Source organism: Populus alba, chromosome 9, assembly GCF_005239225.2.
Source record: "Populus alba chromosome 9, ASM523922v2, whole genome shotgun sequence".
Taxonomy (NCBI): domain Eukaryota; kingdom Viridiplantae; phylum Streptophyta; class Magnoliopsida; order Malpighiales; family Salicaceae; genus Populus; species Populus alba.
Window position 1 is genome coordinate 9793870 of NC_133292.1, and position 26081 is coordinate 9819950.

At 35.5% G+C, this 26081-nt stretch overlaps 6 protein-coding genes, 1 long non-coding RNA gene, 1 other non-coding gene and 1 pseudogene across 10 annotated transcripts; 3 read left to right on the forward strand and 6 right to left on the reverse strand.

Annotated features, from left to right (window-relative positions):
- Positions 1-1618: 1618 nt before the first annotated feature.
- LOC118058901 (transcription factor bHLH63) lies at positions 1619-4672 on the forward strand. 2 transcript variants are annotated; one of them, XM_035071686.2, is made up of 7 exons: positions 1619-2418; positions 2681-2935; positions 3058-3192; positions 3284-3355; positions 3467-3682; positions 3774-3876; positions 4483-4672. In XM_035071686.2, the coding sequence occupies exons 1-7, from the start codon at positions 1915-1917 to the stop codon at positions 4518-4520; spliced, it is 1323 nt and encodes a 440-aa protein (XP_034927577.1). In that variant the 5' UTR covers positions 1619-1914; the 3' UTR covers positions 4521-4672. The 2 variants fall into 2 exon arrangements, with proteins under 2 accessions (XP_034927577.1, XP_034927578.1); XM_035071687.2 differs by having other exon boundaries at positions 3470-3682.
- A 3950-nt stretch (positions 4673-8622) lies between these two features.
- LOC118059025 (uncharacterized) lies at positions 8623-10308 on the reverse strand (annotated as a pseudogene).
- On the reverse strand, positions 10261-12039 carry LOC118058902 (universal stress protein PHOS32). The gene is made up of 5 exons (XM_035071688.2): positions 11607-12039; positions 11445-11524; positions 10802-10920; positions 10642-10718; positions 10261-10554 (listed from the first exon to the last, which is right to left on the reverse strand). The coding sequence occupies exons 1-5, from the start codon at positions 11836-11838 to the stop codon at positions 10529-10531; spliced, it is 534 nt and encodes a 177-aa protein (XP_034927579.1). The 5' UTR covers positions 11839-12039; the 3' UTR covers positions 10261-10528.
- Positions 12040-13281: 1242 nt separating this feature from the next.
- On the reverse strand, positions 13282-13365 carry LOC118059234 (small nucleolar RNA U30). Its single transcript, XR_004689279.1, has one exon. It is a non-coding gene; the product is annotated as a small nucleolar RNA U30 (small nucleolar RNA).
- Positions 13366-14303: 938 nt separating this feature from the next.
- Positions 14304-17131, forward strand: LOC118058904 (uncharacterized). Of its 2 annotated transcripts, XR_004689251.2 has the most exons (5): positions 14304-14919; positions 15040-15359; positions 15447-15637; positions 15744-16676; positions 16769-17131. It is a non-coding gene; the product is annotated as an uncharacterized lncRNA (long non-coding RNA). The 2 variants fall into 2 exon arrangements; XR_012170721.1 differs by having other exon boundaries at positions 15447-16676.
- Positions 17132-17384: 253 nt separating this feature from the next.
- On the reverse strand, positions 17385-18368 carry LOC118058903 (uncharacterized). The gene is made up of 2 exons (XM_035071690.2): positions 17833-18368; positions 17385-17731 (listed from the first exon to the last, which is right to left on the reverse strand). Exons 1-2 carry the CDS (start codon positions 18160-18162, stop codon positions 17543-17545), a joined length of 519 nt encoding a protein of 172 aa, XP_034927581.1. The 5' UTR covers positions 18163-18368; the 3' UTR covers positions 17385-17542.
- A 1122-nt stretch (positions 18369-19490) lies between these two features.
- On the reverse strand, positions 19491-20541 carry LOC118058906 (syntaxin-112). The gene has a single exon (XM_035071692.2). It carries the CDS (start codon positions 20539-20541, stop codon positions 19684-19686), a length of 858 nt encoding a protein of 285 aa, XP_034927583.1. The 3' UTR covers positions 19491-19683.
- A 1107-nt stretch (positions 20542-21648) lies between these two features.
- Positions 21649-24084, forward strand: LOC118058905 (probable pinoresinol-lariciresinol reductase 3). Its single transcript, XM_035071691.1, has 5 exons — positions 21649-21943; positions 22038-22172; positions 22782-23019; positions 23124-23327; positions 23771-24084. Exons 1-5 carry the CDS (start codon positions 21758-21760, stop codon positions 23935-23937), a joined length of 930 nt encoding a protein of 309 aa, XP_034927582.1. The 5' UTR covers positions 21649-21757; the 3' UTR covers positions 23938-24084.
- Positions 24085-24237: 153 nt separating this feature from the next.
- On the reverse strand, positions 24238-25610 carry LOC118058907 (auxin-responsive protein IAA31-like). The gene is made up of 4 exons (XM_035071693.2): positions 25444-25610; positions 25004-25176; positions 24789-24888; positions 24238-24640 (listed from the first exon to the last, which is right to left on the reverse strand). Exons 1-4 carry the CDS (start codon positions 25512-25514, stop codon positions 24544-24546), a joined length of 441 nt encoding a protein of 146 aa, XP_034927584.1. The 5' UTR covers positions 25515-25610; the 3' UTR covers positions 24238-24543.
- Between the last annotated feature and the right edge of the window lie 471 nt (positions 25611-26081).

Here is a 26081-nt window from a genome sequence, read left to right on the forward strand (position 1 = left end):
ATATCCCGACTCATAACCACAATATTAATTAAATTCAAGATTAACTAGTTTGTAATGGTTAATTAAATAGTTAATAGGTTAGCAAGGAAAATCATAAAATTATCAAAACTTAGGCCTCAGGTGAGATTGTTGAGATCTAAAGATTCAATGGTATGAATAGCTCTTCAGCCAGACTTGGTAACATTCAAGTCTCACTTGGGCTCTTTTTTCTATTTTTTAATTAAAAAATGCTGATGGGTCTAGTTTGACCTCGAGACCCAATATTATAGGGTCTGGCTCGCAGCCAGACGCATGGATATTAGGTCTTGCTCCACGCCCAGACTTATAAATATTGGGTCTGGCTCAACAACAAGACCCAATGTTATTGGGTGTGGCTCGACAACCAGACCTGATGCTTTAGGATTTGGATGGGCATGTAGACTTTTATGCTTTGGGGTGTGGTTGGGCAAGCCTACCAAATGCTACTGGCTCCACAACTAGACCCATATTTAGACCAAATGTTATTAGATTTGGCTTTGCAGCTAGACTCAAACCAATAACAGTGAGTCAGGATGCTCAGGCAAACTCTAAAGCATCGAGTCTAGCTCCGCAACCAGATCCATAGATATTGGACTTGGCTTCGCAGCCAGACCCAATACTAGTGGGTCAGGCTCGACAAGCAGACCCCATGTTTTTGGGTTTAGCCGAGCCTGGCTGCCCAGCCGAACTAATGACATTTTTATATTTACAATTTTTGCATTTTTTTTGACCCAATGCATATTTATTTTTATTCATATGGATTTTTTTATATATATATACTAAACTTAATAACATTTTCTATCATATTTTATTTAAAAGTTTGTTTTTTTATTTTAAAGGTGTATTTACCTTGAAACAATATTATATTAATGCATTGTTTAATATTTTTTATATATATTTTTGAGGTATTGTTGTTAAAAATAAAAATAATAACTTATTTGAACTATTGAATTCAAGTAAAAAATACTTTATACCACAAATTCAAACCCAATGTTATTATGCCTGATTTTTAGCCATACTTCATGTTTTTAGGTTTGACATTACATATAGACCCAATATTTCTTAGTTTTGACTGCTAAATTCAATATTATTGGACGTGGCTACCCAGTCAAATCTAAGATCCTTGAATATGGCACAAATGTGAAATCAAAAATACTTGAAATATTATTTATAGTCCTTGTTTTACATTTTTTTTTAAAATTACTATTAACCCGCACCGGCAAATATGTTAGTATAAATGTAAATACACACCCACCCTTACACCTCATATGCACTAAACAGTAGCAGTGATGAAGTTTAAACATTAAACAGTCACATCATCCAAAAACAACCTTTGACTCCAACTTCCTTAATTAAGCATAGTGTATTACGTGCTCGAACCCCATTACAGTGTTTCCCGTGTATCCACAACGGAACAGACTTTTCTAATCTAATCTTTGATCATACAAATATCCATCTATATCTACCCCCATCGCCGTTTTCTTTCTTTCTTCGGACACCACCACGTGGCAGTCATGTCAGTGGACCCCACCGCCCACGGCCTCTGGTTATGGATACATTCGATGGCTCTCTGCCCCAATATTTCCACCTCTCTCTTAATTAACCCTCCAGCTCCAGCCCAGTAGACTGTCAGATTTCGGCCACCACACCCTCCTTTTTCTCTACATTTATCTATACCACACCCTCCTTTTCCCTTCCTTTACCTCATTCTTCTCTCTCCCCCTATGATCTATACCTCCCCCCCCACAATAAATATACACGTACCCTTCATTCAATTTTATACATTTGCTGTGCCACACTACTACTCTACCTCTATACTATATTTACGGTTCCCTTTATTATAGATTTTTAAGCTTTCTTTCTTTGTTTTTTTTCTCTTGAATTGGTTGGGAACTGATGATCAATAGAGCATTGTTACCAGCTGGTGGTGGAGAGAATATGTTGCACTTTACTGACATAACGGTGCTCGAGAGACAAAGAGCTTGTATCAAATGGCAACAAGAACAGCAGCAGCAGCAACAGGTTCTACAACAACAGCAAGAGATTAGTTATTTTACTGAACTGACCGGTGTGTTTCAACAAGCTGGGTTTCATGAGGGTGGTTTAAGTGAGGTGGTGACCCGGTCTGTGAAACCTGACCCGGGTTTGGTGGATAATGGTTGGAATAATGACCATGTTGTGGGGTTTGGTGTTGGCCCGCCGTATAATAATGGGTCGGGTTTTGAGTTGAATTATGGTTCCATTTCTAGGACTTCTAGCTGCCCGCCGCCGCCGGTCGCTGCAGTGGCAGCGGCTACAGTGAAAGGCTCAGAGTCTGTTGTGTCAGATAAGATTAGTTACGGGGTTGGAAGAGAGAGTTCCAAGAAGAGAAAGGTTGATGATATACAAAACAACTCAAAGGTCTGTTTTATTTTTTTCTCTTTATTTCTTTTTTGGTGTGTGTTTGATCATCGTTTCTTTGAAACGTTGTACACAATCTTGATTTCTCACTACAGAATTGTTTCCATTGTTATGTATGTTGTTTTTATTCTGTTCTGCTTACAATTTTGTTCAAGTTGAAATGAAAACATCAAGCAAAGTATCTCAAGGAATTCAATTGTTTGATTGGTTTTCTTGGAATAATTAATGAAATTTTTTTTCTGGGGGGGGTATGGTACTGTAGGTTGATGCAGAAGAAGACACCAGGGACAAAAGGATCAAAGGATGTGCAGAGGAAGGAGAGTCAAAGATCACAGAGAAAAATAACAACAAAAACGGTCGCAACAATAACACCAACAAAAACAATAACAGTAACAAAGAAAGTTCTGCTGGGAATTCAAAGGACAATTCCAAAGTAACTGAGGTTCAAAAGCCGGATTACATTCATGTCAGGGCACGTCGCGGTCAAGCTACTGACAGCCACAGCTTAGCTGAAAGAGTGAGTAGGAATTTTAATATTTTCTTTACTGTTTTGATCAACCCCGTTTTTCCTCTGCTCTGCAGATTTTATATAGAAATCCTGTCTAATATGTAGCATATATTGTGGTGTGTGTTATGCAGGTGAGGAGGGAAAAAATCAGTGAAAGAATGAAGTATCTTCAAGATTTGGTACCAGGGTGTAACAAAATCACTGGTAAGGCAGGCATGCTTGATGAGATCATTAACTATGTTCAATCACTTCAGAGACAAGTAGAGGTAATTAGTAATCAATGGTAATTCTCTAATGATAATAGTTGTGTGGTTAATGTTCTTAAAAAATATTTATTTGTCCCAAATTCTGGAACAGTTCTTGTCAATGAAACTAGCTGCTGTAAATCCAAGGCTTGACTTCAACGTTGACAACTTATTTGCCAGAGAGGTAAAGTATCTTTTCTCAGAGTGGTATATTTAGCAACCAAACAAAAAACTTCAAGTGTTTGTTAGTAGTTTATATATTTGTTACTGATGAACTCCTTTTTGTTTCAATCAGCAGGCCTTTCCTGCTTGTTCAGTCAATTTTCCCACCATTGGGATGTCATCAGATATGACTAATCCTGCATACCTTCAGTTTAATCCTGCACAGCAACAATTAGTTACATGCTGTGGATTGGATATGGGGATAGATCCTCCTGATATGGGGTTTAAGAGCACCACCAGTTCTCCTGAATCTATTCCCGAAACATTTCTTGACTCATCCTGCTTCACTGTAATGCCTTTGTTCACCTTTTATTTCTGTCCATTTATCTCTAATTTCTTATGGTTTAGTTTCTTCTAATCTTCTCCTACTTATCTTGCAGCAAGCCCATCCCCCACCAGCTTGGGATGCTGATCTGCAAAATCCTTACAATGTAGCTATTGATCAAGGAAGACAAGCATCCTTCCCAACTCAGCCATTTACAGGCAAGATAAAATTATCATGTCTTTTTTATCTTCACTTTATTAATCTGATAAATCCATAAGGCTAAAAAGCAAAGCAAAGTGAGTCTTAAGTACCAATGATGGAGAGCAGAGAGAACCCCACAAAAGTTAATGATTTTGCTTTGGGACTAAAATGAGTATTCGTGATAGAGATGGAGAAAGTTGGTCACAGGGAACTTCCTATCAATTCTTCCAAATAATCAAAGCCGCTGATTCTTTTCTATGACTATTAAGTTTCCCACAGTTCTTTCTTTATAAAGGAAAACCAATCAAAGTTGCAAAGCATTTTGGCTGTGTAAAGACATCACGGCCATCGATCTCTTGCCAATTGATGGCACAAAAATGGGTCCCTTGGTAAATACATGGCGAGGTCTCTAATTCTTACAATAAAATAGTTCTTGCTACTTATGATTGTTTATCATGTTGGAATTTAATTTACTAGTTGGATGAAAGAGAAACCATTGGATAACAAGTCTGGGTTTTCCTGTTCCTAAATTCCCCTGCCTCCCATTTTCAAATCGCACAATGTGATGACTCGTATTCTTCCAAGATTGGCAATGGATTCTAAATGTTGTCAAACTTTTACAGGTTCTATTGAAGCTAGCAATCTGAAGATGGAGATGTGAATCAGAATATCAATTTATACAATTCCTGAAGAAGATTTTATTCACCTTGCCTCTGGTCCTGATTCTCTTACTTCTCTTAAGTACATGACGTATATAGTTGTATGTATACTTTCGACATAGTATGAATAAAATCTATATCTATTAACATCAAAGCCTTCTCTTTCTCGCAATGTATACATAGCAATCACGCCATAATGATTTCCTTGCACCGTAATGGTCGATCGCGATAGAGGGGGGGGACCAAAGAATTAGGGTTGAAGGCAATTTAAGCATTGGTAGGGCAATGAAACTTAGACTGAAGGTCCTACTTCACGGATTTACTAGAAACGCGTGGCCTTTACATCGACTAGTTTCTCCTAATTTTTTACATCGACTAGTTGCCAACTCTCATCGCTTTTACAGAATGATTCAAGCTGTATTTTTTACTCTTGACTAAGAAAGTTATAAATATATATAGTTATAAAAATCTTGATTTAATTAAAAATTTTAACTTTTAACTTGTAAATTATAACTTACACTATATTCATCACTCAAAACATGTTTAGAAAGGCCACAAGTTGCTTGTAATTTACACCAAAACCTGTCCTTGTTAGTCCAGCGGCGCAAGTTGTCCCTCTGTTGGATGAACATGAGTGACAGGTTTAATTAAGACCAGCGGACATGAGCCTCCGGTGGACCTTCTCGGCTTCCTTTAGAGCAGAGTAATATATAAGATTGATTGATACTTTGATAATTAGGCAATAAATTGAGAATAAGAAGCATGGATTCGTTAGAGTGGTTTTCATGTCCTGACATTCATTAATATTTTGCATTTATGATTGATCATTGTGCCTCTCTTTTCTTCTTCTTTTTACGATTAGGTGGAATTCTGGGGAGGACAGAGTCCACCTCTTTCATCCCGATCCAAGATATTTCATTTACAATGCAATTAAGGAAGAAACACACCTCATTAACTAGGAAGTTAATCCCCCGTATGAGATCATTTAAATTACTAAATACTCCCATTAACCATCAATTCCTAACCATTTGACAAGTTTCTTCTTTCTAGGCCGCGAAAAAGACAATGATCTAGTATGATAATGACCCTAATTCAAGTTGCTTACCTTAATTCCCTTTTGTAGATATCTGATAAAATGATACAGAGTAAGAAATTTTCTATGTTTTTGAAAACAGAAGTGGGTGACATGTGAGATAGGTACCATTACCAAAGCTGTAACGGCTTCAGTGCTTTACCAAGTCCATGCATTAACTACAAGAGCTCTATGAACCCGATACCAGTATGGACATTTCCAGACAAGATGACAAGAATGCTATGCAGATACAGCAGTACATTAATTAACTACTCATTTCAGAGAAAAAGAAAAGGACTAGGCACGAACTTAAGCTTTAGGTTTCTTTCTAGTATTTCTGTTGTTTTGTGTTGTTTTAGATAACAAACCAGAACCATCTTTATGAAAGTATCATTTGGTCACCGAACTGGTAAAATGGCCTCGAAAAATATCCTTTGGAGACTTGCAATGTAGGGTGTACAAATTGGTTTATTTATCATCTTGTTTCTTCTCTTGGTAACAAGTTACAACCTTGACATCATTTGAATGGTTTAGGTGACCAAAATGTGAAACTGTAAGCTTGAATTTTCACATGCAGTTGTGTGTTCTGTGCCTACGAAGAGTTTATGTCTTGCATGTACATTATTAACAGACATACCTCCCAATAGTCAAATCTTAATTAATAAGAAAGGAGCCTTTCATTGTTGGTTTTGGCAATATGCCGGGGACCACTGGAGGCTGCTCGCACCTTTACAGCATCGTCTTGTTCTTGGATTATCAAGAGCCTCAGGCTGCCTTCGTTTTCAAGCCATAGAGAATAGTGAAATGGGTGGACCTGGCCTCATCCAAAGGCAAGATCTCTTTGATTCTCTTTGTTTTCTATGGATGGTGAAAGATGATATAGCCCTCTCTTTCTTGGTCCCATTTTTGCTTTCTGTGAATTTTTATCCTCCTAATATTTGAGGTTTTTCTCTCCACCTTTCACATAGTGCAATTCCAAGGTATACAAAGCTAAAACCCACAAAGATTCTCTTGGCTATGCGTGTATTTTAGTTCGTCACTGGAGATTTTTTTCTTTCTTGGAGCTAGTATTCTCCCATGTCCGTGTCCTTACCTTGTAACAAGAATCCTGCAAATAGTCAAGACAAATCTAATATCTGATCTCTTTCGACAAAGTAACAAGATATATTTTACATAAGCAAGCGAGATTAGCGCTCGAAGTTGACTGGAAAATACTAATGGAAGGGGAAGGGAATCTATATAACATGTTAAATAGAATTAAGCCACGGACAAAAAAAGCACAAAAATTAGGAACACAATGTCCTGGAGTCCTGTCCATCCAAGCCTGCAGTGTAGGAATCATAACTAGGCTAGCAATCGCCATCCCTGAGACAAGCCAAGCTGTGTGTATGATCTTGAAGTTGTAAAAGGGCAACGCTTGCTAGTTTGAACAACAGGCCAATTAAGTTGCTAAAATTAGGAAGACTAAAAATGATAATCCTTGTATAGCATACTTTTCCGCATGAACTAGTTTCTACAGTCAAATAATCAAGGACCACAAATTTGCAAAAGTTCGTTAGTTGAATCAACCAGCTCGAACAGAAAAGTTAGAACAGGATGAAGAACTACATATTTTCTGCTGCTGACTTTGAATCCACACCACAATTCGAGACTTGCATTCCCTGGTGAACCAGTAAGTCATTAAAAAAAAAAAAAATCTTCCGAAAAAGAATGTCAAAGAACCTTCTCAACTCAAAAACTTAAATTGTTAGGTGAGGTTTCAGAATATAATTTATATTATTTTCTAATATACCCCCTCAAGTAAAAGTCCTTTGAACTTAAAATTTGCACAGACTCACATTGCTTTTTGCTTAATTTTTATCAAATAAATGAGGATGATGAGATTCGAACTCGTGATCACTTGATCATCAAGACTCTGATACCATGTTAAAAAACCTTCTCAACCTAAAAGCTTAAATTATTATATGAAGTTCCAGAATATAATTTATATTATTCTCTAGCAAGAAAATATAACACACTTTGGACAAGAATTGTGCTGTCTCTTTCTTGACTTTTTTTTAAAAAACCTCTTAGGTCACTTTTCAAGAGTAAAATAGTATTTAAAATAAAATAATTTAGGTGTTTTGAAATTTATTGCAGATATAGGATGTGTATTTTGTGTTTTAATTGTACTATATATATATATATATTTATATATATTCTAATGAGGATTATTTTTGTATTTTCATAGGAAAAAATACATAGTACAATAACCTATTTACTTTAGAATAATAAAAAAAAAAATAACTGACAATGGAGGCCTTTCCATATTGTAATTTTTGTTGCACAGTAAAAAAAAACATTGATATCATTGATTTCAAATAATTTAACTTAAAGGGTATTTTTGTAATTTTTTACCTTTTTTTTTTTTAATTAATAAGTAGAGGTGATGTTATTTAAGTATTTTAATAAATAAAAAAAATACACCAATGCATGCTGGTGCAGCACGCCAGCCACTCTTTCATATCAAGAGGGTGTGGAGGCTGATACAAGAGGCCCAAATTATTGTTTGAAGGTTGCTTCCAATGCATCTGAGCATGTTCTCTATGAAAAAACAGCTTGTGAATAGATAAGTTCTTCGGTTTATCTGCGCGGCCATTCCATTTTTATTCTCTTTTATTTCCTCTATTTTCCTCAGTCTTTACACCTACCTTGTAATTTTTCAGATCAACCAGTAATTTTTATTTTTTTTTGACTTAGTCCATGTTTTTTAATTATTATTTTCTTTATTTTAAATAATTTTTAAAATTAAAATTTCATCCTCGTTTAAATTATTATTTTGTAAGATTTAATCTTCGTTATTTTAATTATTATTTATAGAATTTAAGATAGTTTTTTTATTTGAATATTTTTTTCAATTTCACTCTCCACTATATTTTTTCCTAGTAGATTCCATAATCATTATCTTGGTTGGTGTTTTTTTTTTCTTTGCAAAGTTTTTCAATTTTTTTTTTTACTTGATTTTTAACAAATATTAAATAAAACAGGAACAATTATAAGGAATGACACACATAAATTATAGTTGCATATCTGATAGGAATAAAATAACAATGAAACAATAATCCTTTCCCAGGAACAATTATAACAGGCACTTTACAGTTGTGGAAGCAACACTTTCCTACACTTCCCTGCAGCTCACTTTATGATAAACCAATGAAAAAATCAAATATTACTTCACATGAGGATAATATCAACACTGTAGAGAACCTTTGAAAGTAAACCAGAGCCTCCTGTGCCGAAGACAACAGCTACTGTCTTTAACCTGTCTGCTTCCTGGCAAATTACTTCACCTGGATCCCCTTCTACAATCCGAGCCGCAGTTTTAACCTAGTTACACATAAACCACACAAATTCTGAGTTCTCTCTTCTAAGATTAGAACCATGTAACATACAGACTGTGATTTTGATTGTATCTGACGTATACAATTATTTTTTTATGAATAATTACTGTTAAAGAATAATATAAATTATATCTTGGAACCTCACCTAACAACTTAAATTATTAGGTTGGGATGATTACTTGACATGGTATCAAAGCCTTATGACTAAACAGTCATGAGTTTGAATCTCACCATCCTTATTTATTTGATAAAAATCAAGCACAAGGTAATGTGGACTTGTGCAAGTTTCAAGCCCAAAAAACTTTTACTTGAGAGAATGTGTTAGAAAATAATATAAATTATATCTTGAAATCTCACCTAATAATTTAAACTATTAAGTTGAGATGGTTCCTTGACAATTACTTAATCGAGGAAAAAGAGTAGGATTCAATCCCTACTTGCAATGCCTCAACGGCAAGCTTCTCCAGAGCCCTTCAGTAGTGTCATAAACAAGACAATTTATATATCTATAAGAACCCAAAATCAAAAGCACTTATGCAAACTACTTACATCAACCTAATCAATTGCATGTACAAGGCGAATGGTGTCAGCCAGGCCGCATCAAATGCACGTTTTCTGTTAGGCCCATGATCAATGGCTACAAGAATGCCCCTGCCTCTCCTCCTTTGACTTGTTTCTCTATCGAGTTCAGGTTTTGGTACCACAGGAATAAATGAAGGCAGCTTTACTTCTTCCAGTTGTACTCTGCATCCTCTTCAAGGGTTTCCTAACGCTTTCGTCGTATGTTTTTGTCTTCTTTCCCAACAGAAGAATGAAACAAACCCCAATAGAAGCATTAAACAAAAATTGTTAAGAGTAAAATTGGTTTTGGTTTCTGTTTTTGGCAGTAGAGAAGTTTGTGCCTCAACTTCGAAAATATCCACGCGTATAAAATAAGTGGGGCTTTGCCTTTCGCTATTTTAGGCTTTTCTTTCTTCTTCTTGATAGGTTATTAGCCGGGCCCATTATAGATTTAATAGTAGACAAGGCTGCAAACAACCATTAACCACTAGCCCGACTCAGCTAGGCCCGTATTTGGAATCAGGGTCCATTGCACCAACCCGCCAGATAATTCTGGGCCCAGTGAACTTCTACTATTAATTATGTAACTTCTATAGTAGATTTCAAACAGGATAAGGTGAGATTTTTTGAGATTTTTGTCGATTTTTCAAAATTTGACTGCCTGAAGAGCTGAGGCGAGCATGTTATACACTAGACTTTAACTGGTGCAGTCCCACAGAAATTGAAAAATTCTGGGAATAGAGCGGCCGTGTAAGGTGTCCACCAAATAGTTATCATCACGCATATAATACAGCAATCTTGAAATGATCAATCAAAATTCTAATGTGTAGTTACTATACCTATAATACACAACCTTATTACATATAAAACAGCACAGATAATTATCATCACGCATTACAGAGCATTCTTGTTACATATTGAAAATCAACTTCTTCGGAACCTTGCTAGCCTATGCAACCACTCGAACGATTTTCATGACCTTCAAGTGCTGAATCTGTTATATCAATGATTCATCTCCAGCTTCTGGAAATAATAAATAAATTGATTCACTTGATAAAAATTCCATGGCGATGTGAATTAAACAAAAAGATTTCATTTTTGTAGGAGTACCTTTCCCGGGAACAATTATAACAGGCGCTACTTTACAGTGGTGAAAGCAATATTCACTCGCACTACCCTGAAGAAAACTGCAGGACAAAGATAGAGACATGAGCACACAAGTAGAGAAGATGAGTGGGAGGAAGAGGGGGGCAAAAAAGAAAAAAAAAACCTTTGAACTAAGCCTCTGCCTCTGGTACCCATCACCACTGCTGCAGGCTTTAGCCTTGCTGCTTCCTTGCAAATTATCTTACCAGCATCCCCTTCCACAATCCGAGCCACAGAACTCACCTAGTGAAAAACAATCAATATTCAAAAGAAATTGGCGGAAAATATTGATTTTACGCAGGTTGTTGTCCCCTAGATAAAAGTTGAGGAACTTTAGAACTAAAGAATGTAAGTTGAAATGATGAGATACTATACATATCACTACAAGAGTAAGAATTAAGGACAAGTACAAGAATCAAAACGTTTTAAACTAAAGCCTATGTATTTAAAAGTATGATGTTTGGTCAGTCAATACTCGTTAAGCAAAAAACAAAAGCAAAAATGGTTTGATTGTCAAAGTCGTCACTAAATCAAGGGAGCGCGCATTTAAACACACAGATCATATATTAGGTGCAATTTATGCATAGATGTATCATGAACCAATCGAAATGTTTATGATCATTCAAAATCAAGATAATTAACAGTTGATTAACAAAACATTTCCTTAAAATACTAATTATTCTAATTTCGCAATCAATAATTACTTTCTTGAATGATAACAATGGAGTAACAAAAATTTAAAGAAAAATAAAAGGCGGATCCCTAACCATGGCAACCTGCAAAGCCTCCACAGCAAGCTTCTCCAAGAGCTGCTGGCTTGTCTCGTAAACAACAGTATTTTGCACACCTGAAAAAACCCATAAAAGAAATCAAGCCAAATTCCAAAACTCGATTATGCAAAACATACAAATATGATATTCACAACATACTGGAGACAGCGTGGACAAGATGGATGGTGTCAGCCAGTCTGCAAAGGTGAATCAATGCCCAATCAAAAGCATGCTTGCTATTTGGCCCATGATCAATCGCTATAAGTATGTCTCTGCCTCTTCTTCTTTCCCCTTTCTCTCTTTCTAGCTCTGGTTCGGGTTCTACTCGAGTCATTGAAGGCAGTCTCACTTCTCTCCAGTTGTACTCTTCATCTTCTTGCAGTACCTCCATTGTTTTATCTGCCGTTTTTTCCTTTTGGTGGGGGGGAGGCTGCAGTTTTCTCTGTATCTTCTTCTGTACAAATTTGCTACTACTCTTTATCTTTCTAGTTTTGTTTTCAGCTTCGGTTTCTAAAAGCAGAATTTGCTGGTTTTTGACAATTCAAAGGTTGTTTTGTCTTTCCCTTCTGAGTTGATTTCTTGTATTTTTCTCATACTTTATAAAAACACTGCTTGGCACATCCGATTAATTTGGCGATCTGTTCACCTAAAACGTGGCCTGGACTGGGTTATTTTAAGGCCCGCTTGAAACACAGTGTAAATAATTTTTTTAATATGATATATTAATATTAAAAATATTTTTTTAAATAATAAAAAAATTTATTTTAATATATTTCTAAATAAAAAAAATATTTTAAACTATTATTACTACTACAATTTTAAATCCACCCTCAATTTAACCGACGCAAATTTGTATAACCTACAAGTTAATTTATAATTTAATTTGTTAAGAATTATCTCGTATTTAAATTTTTAAATAATTTTTAATATATAATTTATATTATATTTTATTAAAAAAATTTATATTTAATAAAATAGGAGTAGAGATTCATTATCTAACATAATTTAAATAACTTTTTAAATATATAATTTCACGAAGTTTATATATTGAAATTCGAGCTTAACAAAGTTTCAATGTATAATCTAACATGATTAATCGTGGTGAGAAAAATGTTATAATGTAATATTAAATTTAAATAAAATTTTAATATTTTTCTAAGACTATCTTTTTTTTTTTAAATAACGTTGTTTTAAAAATAATTTGGCCCAAAAATTATCTCAATAACCTAATAATCCGTACACTTAACCAAGTTAAATCCCGAACCGACAACTATGATCTTTCTCTAGTTGCGTGTCTGAATTGTGCATGTGAACCGCATTCCGACTTTTCTTCTCTCCATAAGCACAATTGACGGGGAACAGCTAAAATAATTATTTTTTAGAATGTATTTAAAAGAATGTAGTAATTATTTTTTAAAATATTTTTTATTTAAAAATATATTAAAATAATATTTTTTATTTTTAAAAAATAATTTTTATATTATTATATTAAAATAATTTAAAAATAATAAGATTTTTTTAAAAAAATATTTTTAAAATACAAAAATAAACAGATATTTTATATCGTGGGCTTCTCGATGGACCCTTTTTCTTCCGAACCTTGTAATAGGCTCGAATGTTGACGCCGACTTCCATGCCAAATTATTTTTCATGAACCGTAATGATAAAAATTTCGAAAGGACTCCTGCAAGTGCCATCAAATGTAATACATCAAACCACTTTCTTCGAAAGGACTTTAAACAAAAAAAAATGTAATAGATCAAATGGTTTTTACCAAAAGAAAGAAAGAAAGAAAGAAAGAAAATATATATATAAAAAAAACCAAAGAGGAGGTGCTCAGACAGTGAAGAAAGGATTAGAGGGTTTTTCCTCATGGTTAATATCAGATTAACGAGATTATAATATCATCATCACAGCACCTTCTCTTTCTCGAAATACTCAGATCTGTGTAAACATGTAACGAAAAACTCATAAATGTGAAAGATAAAAACTACGAAAACGGCTCTAAGTCCCTGCTTTCGATTTTCAAAGCGATACTTGAAGGGCTTAGGGTTCGGCGACAATGAACCCTGACTTTGATTTATACTGATGATGACATGACATAATTACTGAAATGACCTTCGTAGCTCTCTATCTAGTTAAAGAGGCCCCTCGTTATCCCGCCCAGACAAATAAGCTTGCAAAAGCAATTTACTTGGGCCTTACTAAAACCCACCATTCATCGCAGGTTAATGCGACGATGTAAAACCCGCTATTCTTTATTTCAAAAAAAAAGAAAGTAAAAATGATATTATTAAAAAAAAGGTAAAAAGAATAAAATCAATTGTTTTTTACCTGGTTTTTTTCAAGCTGACCGGGGATGGAAGTCAACTTGAATTTTTAACATATCAGATTAATTTTTTTTTTTATCTTTATTAAAATTCAGCCCATCAATTAACTGAAGAAGTTAAGAAAAATTTTAAAATAGTAAAATTATTAGTTATATTTAAATTCAGCTAACTTTTTCTCGAGACTAAAAATCTCTTCCTTCGAGTTTTATGCAAATTATTTGCTTTTTGGGAGAGAAATTTATTCTTCAAAAACAATTATTAATTTATAGGCTAAATTCGATGGATTATTTAAACATAGTATGTGTTTGGATGAGAGATAATTTATGCTTTTTTTTAGTAAAAAGCATGGTTTTTTTAGTTTTTAAAGATATTATTTATACTTAAAAAATATCGTATCTTTAAAAAAAAAATATCATACCTCTAAGCCAATGTAACACGCTAGAGTACAACTTCATGAACAAATAATCCGCGCATTTCAAGCACATTTACGTCAAGTTCATCTTCTTTAAGCTGCATTAGTATGAAATCGGCAGCAGGCCACCGGTTTCATCGACCTTCATTTGGTATGATAAAATTTTAATTGTCTGCACCACCACCGAGACGACGAAAAGTGATCAATCACATGAGCCCGTGGGTTCTGCTACCATGAAGGCTCATGCTTATATTGTTGTGATATTAGCCCAGTTTCCTTCACCGCCACCGCCACCGCCACCGCCACCGCCACCGCAGGATCAATAGTTGTCAACTGCTATTCTGATAAGGGTAGATCGGTCCGGTCAAGGAGATTTAAGAAAATACAAGATGCATCGATTCTGTTTCTTCTAATAACCCTGAATTCGTTTTCATTTGGGTTTCTGCTGAAGTGCTTGTTTTATGTGCTTATTGATCTTTTATAGTCATGTAGTCCTTAAAATTTGATAAACATATACTGTATATTTCCAATGAACTTGTCTTTGTATTATTTTTTAATTTGTGCTTGAGCAGGGAAAATATTGCTGTGCCTGCCGACAAGCCCTTCGTAACATGGAGTGGCACACAGCCTTCAAGCACTATAATTACATGGAGTGATGGTGGGGACATGATGGAACCCCCGACTAACTGTACTGGCCTCTAATTTTGTTGGTCGATATCTTACTAATCAGGTACTTAATTGCCTTGTCTTATGTTTCATTTTCTTTGTGTGGTAGAACTCGACAAAGCTTCAGATTGTTATGTTTAAGGAATTTTGACTGATTTCTTTTTATCTTGATCATTGTCAATAGAATACATTTGGAAGTGGTGGCAAAGCTGCTGTGCAAAGGGTGTCAGGAGATAGAGCCGCGTTCTATTGTTGCGGGATTCTTTCTTATCGGGATACTCTCCTGGACGGCACTGGATCACATTATTACAGCAATTGTTAAATTGAAGGAGCCACTGATTTCATATGTGGAAACGCTGCTTCACTCTTTGAAGTGAGCGCAACATTTTATGTACTTCTGCTTTCTTGTGAAAATTAATACCAGGCCAACTTTGTATGTTAGAGAAGGAGACAGTTCTAGTGAATGTCACCAACAATGCGAAAATACAACATTTCGATTCATTGGTATGATCGATGGACAGGTGTGTTTGTGACCTTATGAATTTGTGTGAGATTTTATTTTTCTAATGGAATGAATGCTGGTTTTTGCAGGCATGGAGCAAAGCAATTTCGTAATGGCTAGGCAGATGGACCTGCTTATACAACTACGATTTTAATGCAACAGGGCAAAGAGGAACATTATGGTGGCGTGCACATATCTTTTGGTTAGGGGCTACTGTATATGGTGCCATTGTTATCATGCCTAAACCAGGGACCCCAATTCCTTTCCCCCAGACTCATAGGTAAGAAAACAAAATTTTAGGTGGGACATAAATTAACTGGATTATTATCTAGGATGTTTACAATCCTGATACTGATCATTCTGGTACAATTCTTGAAAATTTGTAGGAGAATGGTGAAACAATGATGTTGATTAGATTGAAAACAAGGAAGCAAACTGGGATTGTCACTTAATGCGTCAGACGCGCATACAATTAACAGGAAGGAACTTTTCCCGGTTCCGAGAAACGTGAGCAGATATTTTGATCTTATAGTCCTACGTTAAGATCAATGGATTGACTTCTAAAATTCTCACAGAAATGGGTTATATAAAAAAGACAGCTTTACCAGAATTCAGCCTAGCATCAAACAATTTTCTAAACCCTTTACAACATAACTGGTAAACATTGATGCGGTTTACACCCTATACTGCAATATAAGGGCATCCCAAACACAGCACCCCCTCTCCTTCCTCAACTACCTGCACCTAATGACACAGCTTTTGCGCTGAACTCCAATGCCAAGCGTAGAAGCCTAAACTCTCCACAATTCCCAGCAAATGCACCACTTAAAGTGGACAGGCATCTTTTTTATACATTTGGTTTAGGAATAAATCCATGTCCAACTTGTGAAATGGTACACGACTCACTGTTTCCTTGAACAACATAACTTTTGTAATGCCCCGAGTTGGCCTCCTTCAAGCACTACTTTAACGTCAAGGGAGTATTTGGGTTAGATTTCCCAGATAACCCTCCAACACCATTCAATTACACTGGTGCACCACTTGCTGCCAATCTTGGTACTACAGTAGGCACCAGGCTTAGTAAAATTGCCTACAATTCAACTGTGCAATTGGTACTACAAGACACTGATCTTCTCACTGTTGAATCACACCTTTTCTATCTTCATGGTTGCAACTTCTTTGTTGTTGGAACTGGAATTGGAAACCTTGGCCCTTAAAAGGACCCAGCAAAATTTAACTTGGTCAATCTCAGGAGAGAAACACAGTTGGATTACCTATTGGTGGATGGACTGCAATAAGGTTCAGGGAAGATAGTCCAGGTACATATAGTAACATAAGTACATAACCATATGGACTTCAATATGGTTTTTCTTCTCGTTTTAGTCATCTAAAGTGGTTTCTTACTTTTCAGGGTTATGGTTCATGCACTGTCATTCGGAGCTACACACAGGATGGGGATTGAAACAGCATTTGTCATCGAGAATGGACAAGGACCAGATCAATTTATCTAGCCTCCACCTAAAGACCTCCCTCCCTGCTAGCATTCAGAACCAACCATCTCAATTTGGAATGTTTGAAAAGGATGGCTAAACAGTCTTTCGAGTTACAATTTCTTTATAGCTGAATCCAGGGGCCCAAGCCATGCACCTATAAGAACCTAGTATAATGTATGTGATAGCAGCAATCACTCTCAATCCCTGGGAAAGACAGGTTTATCTGGGATGGGGGTGATCATCTTCTGGCCTGTTCTTACTAGATTTTCTGAAAACGTGGGGATAATTTAACAGATGAGGCCGAGTTCAAGATATAAAGAAAACATTTCAGGTGTCTAATAATTATAGAAGGCTATCCAAAACCGTCCCGAAAACTCATAAAAACAGGCCCTAACTCCTCTCCTCTACCCCTCACCTTTATCTACACGCACACAAGATTGACACAACCAATATAGAATCAGGCCGATGAAAGGAAAGCTCAAGGCCACAAAATTCAAACAGGTAAGAAAAAAAAATCTATAATTGACGAGGATCTGGAAACAATGAATGAATTACTCATCAATGGCATCAAATATTTGAAAAAACATGAGTACAAAAAGGTCAAATAGTGCACATTACCTCACATGGCACCTCTAACATGAAGAGTCAATCAAAAGCTCAGCAACATTGCCAATAAAAGAAAAAAAAGTAAATCAAGCTTTCTTTTTCCTAGCCAATGCAGGTATCCTACTACTTTTAGGCCGTGAACCACTAGTCTTGGAAGAATTTTGAATTAGCCCACGCAAAATGCACAGCACACCAAGACCCAGGAAGGGGGAGTACATCATCAGTAAATCATTAGATGCCTTGCCAGACCCCAATAGCTCTGCTAATATAGCAACCTGTCATGTAAAACACTCGTTTACATAACGAGAAATAAATTTAAGAAAAAAAACCAGTAATCAAATTAATAATATATATTGGGGTTTTCTTTTAAATTTACCATGGAGGTGAGAACAGAGGCACCATAGATCAAGCAAGTGGTGTTACACCAGGATTTGGAAGCCAAAAAAGCGTACAAATTGAGGAGAGAAAGAGGCCACTGAAAGAGAAGCTCGAGCCAGACAAGGCCAACGAAGAAATGGGGCTTCTCGATGATTAGATAGTCACCATAATGGTGGCCGTACCATTGCTTAAGATTGATCAAGAAATCAGGGAAGAAAGTGAGAGGCAGACAAGTCTGAGCATCAATTAATGGCGCAGCCACTGCTATCACCAGAAAGAAGAAGAAAAGTATAAAGTCTATAAGCTTCAAAAAAACACTCATACCCATTGTTGTTGTTTTTGAGAGATGAAGGTTTTGCTTTGCTTTGTAAGAAATAGTGATCTCTCTTGTCTTGTTGAGTCGTGTTTGGTTTCTGACTTTCTATGCTTTCGGATCGTGAATGGATCTGAGACCAACCTGGTCAAAGGGATAAAAATAAACAGCTGTGATGGCAACAACAATAAAAATCTCTCGGTAGAAATGGGAAAAAAAAAATTAAAAAAAAAACTAGCAGGTTTTGAATCCTTTTGACATTGATTGTTGCTTTTATGCCTGGTTAAAAATTGACCTGGAATTTAACTCATTCGAGCACTGAACAAGTTCGAGTTTAAAAATTAGAGCAAGAATTTGCTTGGTGATCAAAAACTTGGTTGATTTCTTATTAGACTCGACTTGTAGTTAAATTGGTCTCGGTAAAATCCAGTTTTTAATTTATTGGTCTATTTAAAAAAAAAAAATTTTTGTTAAAATAATATTATTTTAATTATTTAAAAAATATATGTTATCTTAGATTCACCCTTTAGATCTATAATCTAGAGTTTATTCTAAATTTTCAAAACTTTACTTTTACCTCTGTACCTGTTTCAGATTTTCCCAAGCATGATGATAAATATTTTTGTCGTATTTGATAAAGAAAAACAAATCTATTTTAAATATTAAATTTAGAAATTCACTATGTTTAGTTTTTTGAGAATTTTGATTGATATTCCGAACTCTCTGTAAATTTATTTTACCTCTAATTACATTGGTTTATATATTAAATCATGTTGGTTGTTCTTTCCTTTCTATCATGTGTTCGAACTAATTATGCAATCATTTTTAACAAAATACATTTGTAATTAAATTAGTTTATGTATGATCGATAAAATAAGCTGAGTGATTAGTTCAGAATCTATCTCTGATCTGTTATATTTGCGGAGATATGTTGATTCATTACCCTTTATAATTTATTATATAAAAAACAACAGGTAAAGAATCATAAATCATGAAGGATTTCAGATTATCAGAATTGCAGGTTCGATTCCTAACATCTGTTGTTAGGAGATGAACTTGAACTCGTTTAAATGATAGAGGTAACAAAAACTTGTAGCGTAGAAACTTGGAAGAAATGAATTGAATGCAGATATAAAGAAAATTAAGCAGATAACAGAAGTTAAAAATCATGTTCAATAAGGATTGATGACGAAAACTTCAGAGTAACTCGAGGAAGACTCCCACATGCTATTCTTGAAAGCTTGAACAAGAACCTTCAGGTTTCTCAGTTGTTCAAGATACAGAGAAATTGAAAACAGTGTGAGATGAAAAGACATCATCAATCACATTAACAACCCTCGAAAATGGCAGAGAACGATGGAGTCCATTTACCAGAATAAAACTCCTTCCCTCGTAAGAAAACGTAAAATTTCTTGTTTAAGCACAAGATTTAATCACCATGACACTAGCTTACGCGATAGAACCCCCAATCAAACCAAACCATGGTCTCCAAAACTCTTCAGGAAGCTAGGGTGGAAACGAGAATTCCCACGAGAATCAGCAAGAACAAACCCCAATCCAGCAACCCCAATGGCTTCCCCTTCTCTTCATTTGTTCAGCGTAGTAGAGTCCATGAGTCCCACCACTGATATGATTAGCAGCACTAGCCACACTCTCTTCAATAACATTAATCTCATCACCTTGAATCTCTACCAAGATAGCCATATCAAGAAACACTCGATGCAACTCAGTCAAGCTCCTCTGTATCTCCTTCAAGGCCTCATGCCTCTCTAGATTCTCCATCACCAATTCTGCTTTCCCTTCAAAAACTCTCTCTTTCTCACCTCTTAAAATTATCTTCTCTATCATTTCCTCAGTTGGGTGCTCACCGGTCTCATTATAGTACGTCCTTTTAAGACCCTCTTTGTGATCTTTCAAAATGTTTTCTCTCAACGCTTGAAAATCATGCATCATGTCTCTTAACTTGACTCGCAAGCCATTAGTCACTGAAACCCGAGTTCGATCAACAGAGCTACCTTCTTTATAAACCTTCGACAATCTACGATTAGCAACATTAGACTGGTCAAGAGATTCCAATCTTGACTTAATCTTCTTGGCTTTTCGAAGAATAGTAACCATATCTGAGTTTATTCTGTCTCTAATTCCTTTCAAAAATTTTGCACTGTGGGCGGATCTTGACTCTTCTTTCAAGTCCTGAAGATCGATAAGGAGATTGGTGATCTCTTCCATGTCAATCTTGATAGCCTTCACTTCTTCAAAGAATTTGGAGAGGTTTCGCTCATCAGTGGAGTCTAATTTCCCCATCTCAAGGTCTGGTTCGGGTTGGATGTGTTCAATGGCTTGTTTTTTGAGGTCTACGTAATCGAGAAACGACTTGGTCATTAAATCATTCATCTTTTCAATGTTTTGTAAATAACGCACCTGCAAAGAACAAGATGAAATAGGTCTCTCTAGAAAAATCACAAAGAAAACAAAAACTCACTAATAACAGAATAAGTTGATTAAACAACACAGTGTATCTGAACTTCAACAACTTTGAATTCTTTCATTTTTCTGAAAAATAAAGAGCAACAGAATCTTGAATACAAAAAGAAAAATCAGGCTTCGGTCTAACTTTAGAGTTAAGGACCTAACGAGGCAAAGACTTCTTGAATGCTAATCTGAAAAATAAAACGATGCACTATGTTTTTCCAACTATATAATCCAGCATCTAAGAAACAGACCTTGAAATGAACAAAGAAAGAAACCTAGAATAACTTAGACAAAGAACCCTGAAGAGATTTCAAAATTGAAGAGAAAATATTGAAAGTTTGAAGGGTTTTGAGAGAAAGGTAGAATGTTTGCAACTTATAAAGATAAATCATACAAGAGAGAGATAAAGGTCATCAATGGCTTGGTTTCTGTTACGATTTCCTGTCAAATTTCAAATTTAAAGGTTTCTACAAAGGAGCCGTTTGAGGGCTGGGTTGATGATGGATTTGGTCTGTATTCTATTAATTTCTTCTTGCTTTAGTCCCTCTACTATTTTTTATCCTCATATCCCCTCTATTATGTACTATCTACTGTTTTTCTTACTAATCAGAGATTATACAATATTCCTAGAATATTTTAGTGCTACTCCCATAAAAATAAAACTTAATTGCTATGTTAGATTCTATTTTTATGTGAGTGAAATAATAGTTCTATTGATAAAGCTTTTTTTTTATTACTATTAATTTCTGAACCCAACTTAATTTAAGTTGAAATGTTCACATCGTTGAATATATATATTTGTAGAAGAGGATGCATTTAATTAAAATATTTTGTATTGATATAGTATTTTTCATGGGTTGTTGTTAAGGAAGAGGAGGATGATAAAGAGGAAACAAATGGTAGAAGAACAACTTAAGGACCAAATTGTGTAGAAGAAACTTTCAAGGACCAAATTGAAAGTAGAGCGAACAGCAACACCATTAACCCTCCAATAAAAAAGCCTCTTTGTCGATTGACTTCCTATCGAAGTCTGTCCATTGACTTTCTAGACGCAAAAACACTGAACTCAAAACGAAAGTTTCAAGATCTTGAAAACTGAAACGACACAGCCACTATTTTTTAAGGGAAAAAGAAAAGCATGGATGAGAAGAAGAGCAAAGTACTAATAATAGGAGCAACAGGAAATTTAGGATACCATTTAGCACAATTTAGCCTGAAATTCTCACACCCCACTTTTGTTCTTGTTAGAGACTCTGCTCCTAATGACCCTGTTAAAGCACAAAAGCTTCAGTCTTTGTCCAATTGTGGTGCCACACTCATAAAGGTTAGTTCTTGTTGTTGTTTTGTTTTGTTGGTGTAAAGAATTCTTCTTTTCTTTTTTGGGCTGTTTTTGAATTGTTGTTTGGGATTTTCTCCAGGGGTCATTGGAGGATGAGAAGAGTCTTGTGGGGGCAGTGAAGCAAGTAGAAGTGGTGATATGTTCAATCCCATCAAAACATGTTCTTGAACAGATGGTACTTGTTAGAGTTATTAAAGAAGCTGGGTGCATCAAGGTTGTGTATTTTTCACTTCTATTTGTTTCTGTTTAGATGGGTTTTTATTGGTTTTGTTCCGTCTTAATTCCCTTCAATTGTGGTTTGATTGTACTAATAGTGCATTGGAAATTGAAACTGGAGACCTTGGAATGTTAATTAAGGAAGATTACACATCCGTAGTAGTAATAAATTTCATATGACGAAACCAGAATGAAGGGATAAGGAAACTTTTGGTATTTTTCATCCGTGGACAGAATTTACAGTAATAAGTTGCAAGTACTAGACATTGATAATTTCCTCACCTGCTTTCTGTTTTCAGGCTAAACTGGAATAGCTCTTGTTTCCTAAATTGTTCCTTTTGATTGGACAAAAGTTGTTTGTCAAGTTCACAGGTACAGTTCACCAAGTGGCAAATTACTGGAAAAATGAAGCGAGTGTGACCAAGATTCCTTAAGAAATTAAATAAGAATTTTTTATTTTAGCATACTGGTATATGAAATGATAAGTATGCTAAGAACAAGAATGTATGGATATATGTCTGGACCGAAAGACAAAGAAATGCGTGAACCATTGTGAAAAGCTGATTCTTTTGTTGAATTAGATAGATGAATGTGTTAATCATTGCAGAGGTTTATTCCTTCTGAATTTGGAGCCGATCCAGATAGAATTCAAATATCTGACATGGACTACAACTTCTACTTGCGGAAAGCTGAGATTCGGCGTCTTGTTGAAGCTGAAGGCATTCCCTATACTTACATCTGCTGCAATTTCTTTACAAGCTATTTACTTCCGTCTTTAGTTCAACCGGGGTTAAAGACTCCACCCAGGGACAAGATCAGAGTGTTTGGAGATGGGAATGTTAAAGGTCTGCTGGTCAAGATCCTTAATTATTTGTATATGTTTTATTTAGCCAAATAGGAAGCCAGAATTGTGGTAACTTGCAGTTCTTTTCTTGTGTTTTGTCTGCAGCTGTCTTTGTGAAGGAACAGGATGTTGCTGCCTTCACAATATGTTCAATGGATGACCCACGTACATTGAACAAGGTGCTATATTTGAGGCCTCCAGGAAATGTTTACTCGATGAACGAACTGGTTGAGATTTGGGAGAGTAAGATTGGGAAGAAGCTTGAGAAGATTTATGTACCAGAAGATGAGCTGCTTATGAAAATCAAAGGTATGTTAGCTGGTTACATTATTTATGTCTGGGGCTTCCATTTAGAAGACTAATAATTACCTTTAACTTGAGTTAAAATTCCATAAAACTTAGATGTGATAAGAACCGTTCTTGTTGCTCGAACATAATTATTGAAATCATCAAATCCATATATGCTTTTCATATATTTATTCAATTTTCAATCTCCCTGGTCTGGAAACTTTGCCTACGCTTGAAATTGTGCTGGGATCTTTTTATAATTCTGGTGGACGCATGTAGGACTGGCTCCCGGTTTAACATGCAGAAAATTTCGTTTTCGTTTTTGGATGAAGAGATAGAATAGAATGTTCTTGTTGCTTTGCTTTCTCTTTATGTTCCTCTGCTTTAGCCCATGTCTGGTTTATTTGGTTCACCTTGCTTTAAATTAAGATGATACAAAAGTATGTGATGTTTTCTCATTTCAGAGACTCCATATCCGGACAACATGCAGATGATTTTCATATACTCTGCATTTGTAAAAGGAGATCACACATACTTTGACATTGATTCTCACAGTGGAGCAGAAGGGACACAACTATATCCAAATGTGAAATACGCTACAATCAGCGAGTTTTTGGAGACCTTGTTGTAAGATTCAAGTATTTCTGACTGATAGTTTTTTTTCATGCTAGATCCCTTATTGATCTCGGCAAGCACAGCGTGTATTTTGTTTGGAACAGATTGAAATATTAACAAGAATCATTTGCATAATGGAAATAGAAGAGCTCTGTTTGGTAAAGATGAAGGATGATTCACATTTTCCACTACTGCATTAATTGCTGACCTTAGAGTGATACGTGCAAAAATATTTTGAGCAGTCATTCAAACGCACGAGTATGTCTGATTCATTGATCGCTTGTGAGCTCAATTGATATGGACAAACCGGTTGTACTTTGCTTTGTGAAATGAAGTGCATGAAAGATGAGTTGAAATTTTATTGTACTGATAAGTCCGTTGTTGCTAAAAGCAAAACACAGCAGACCCAACGAATCATTCAAGTCAAACTGAATTTTAACATTCTTTAGCACGCCATGTTGACAAGGGTGCAACAGTTTTGACAGGGTAGGAAAATTGGGACTTGGTCAATGTAAAAGATTTTGGCCTGCAACATAGAATGCTGTTCTTGTTCTGCAAAGGCTAACAGAACTGGCTACCACCTTTTGCTTCAGCGACACCATTTGAACCTTCCTGTATACACTTAAGAACTGGCGCTATCTTGAATTTGAATCGAGCTGCCCAGAAATACACCGGATGTTCTTGTAATCATCAGTTTCTTCACTGAGGCCAAGAACATCCTGTACATCAACATTTAAAATCAATGTGAATAGAACAACGTTAAGTGATCTTTAAAAAAAAAATCAAAATAATGTGTAAGAACAAATTAGGAAAGAACGAACATATTGCAGAACATAAATTATTAGCTAGAATTATTTATATGCTTACTCCCATGGGACATCTCCTGCCAGCATCCAATCTCCTTCCCTATCTATATATGTCAGGACATGATGATGCCTTTGTGCATGAATACAAACAGCTTCAGGGTCTGTTTCCAATGGGTCATAATTAAGTTTAACAAAGATATCTATAAATAAAACTGCAATATAATTCAGTTTTCAAGTTATTTAAGAAATTATATATGTATACATATATATACGTACATAGAGTAGTGGTATTAAACATGTGGCCAAGAGTAGTAATCAAAGAACTGTAGCCATCATGTGCCAGGAGATCTAATTTTCTGCACATTGAATTGCCATCCAAGCAAACCTTGACGAATAAAGAGGAACGTATGCGTTTGTTCTTGTTATCTACAGGGAGAGTACCTTCGAACCTGCAGCAAGTATACATTGAATTGATATTAAGACTTGACGTCTGGTTATTGAGTTTGAAGAAAAAGTTGTTTGAGAAAATTGAAGGAAAGAGAGGCCGTATAAAGTATAATTTGATTCTTCCTGCCATATTTGGAAAGGAGAGAACAATCCAGATGAAAACATTGGGGGTTCAAAGAAAGATGCGAAGAAGAAGATTATTGATGGAGATTTATAGCTGGCCAGCAAAAACACAACCAGCTACTACATAAGTGTTAAGACATACTTACCTTGTGTTCGAAATAGAGTCCTTGGCAGGATTGTAGAGGGCGAGACTAAGTTCAGTGCTAGGATGTGACATAGTGAAGAAGCTGATTCAAGAGGCAGGACAAGAAGATGAATGTTGGGCTGTTGATGACCTTCACACTAATTCCTACAAAGTCGTTTGGTCAGAAAATCCACCTGCATCTAGCTAGGCTAATCAGATCCCTCTCTCTCTCTATCTATATATATAGACAGATAGATTGTGGGCGGTCAAAATCTAGCTACGTTGTTGAGATCAGATTCTCTTTACAGAAGTACTTAGACTTGTTGTTTCCAATTTCCTATGTGCTTTGGTTTAAATTATGGTTTGCATTCATCATTCATGTAACAAGAAAATAAAACCACGCTAGCTGTTGAGTACCTTTATTTAAGTACATATGAACACATTCAAATATTGTTTGCCTGGCCTAGTTAGAGTAATTGACTCCCATGCTATGAATTTCTTTTCTTCAGGAGGGGTCTTGGTTATTCTTTTGCGTCCTTCTTGTTTTGTAATTTGTTGCTTCACTCTGATTTTCCCTCTCATGCTAGCTGCTAATGCTCCCTGCAAATGACCAAGCGCTCTTTGGTCATTTTTGCTGCATTAATAAAAGAAATCGCTTTC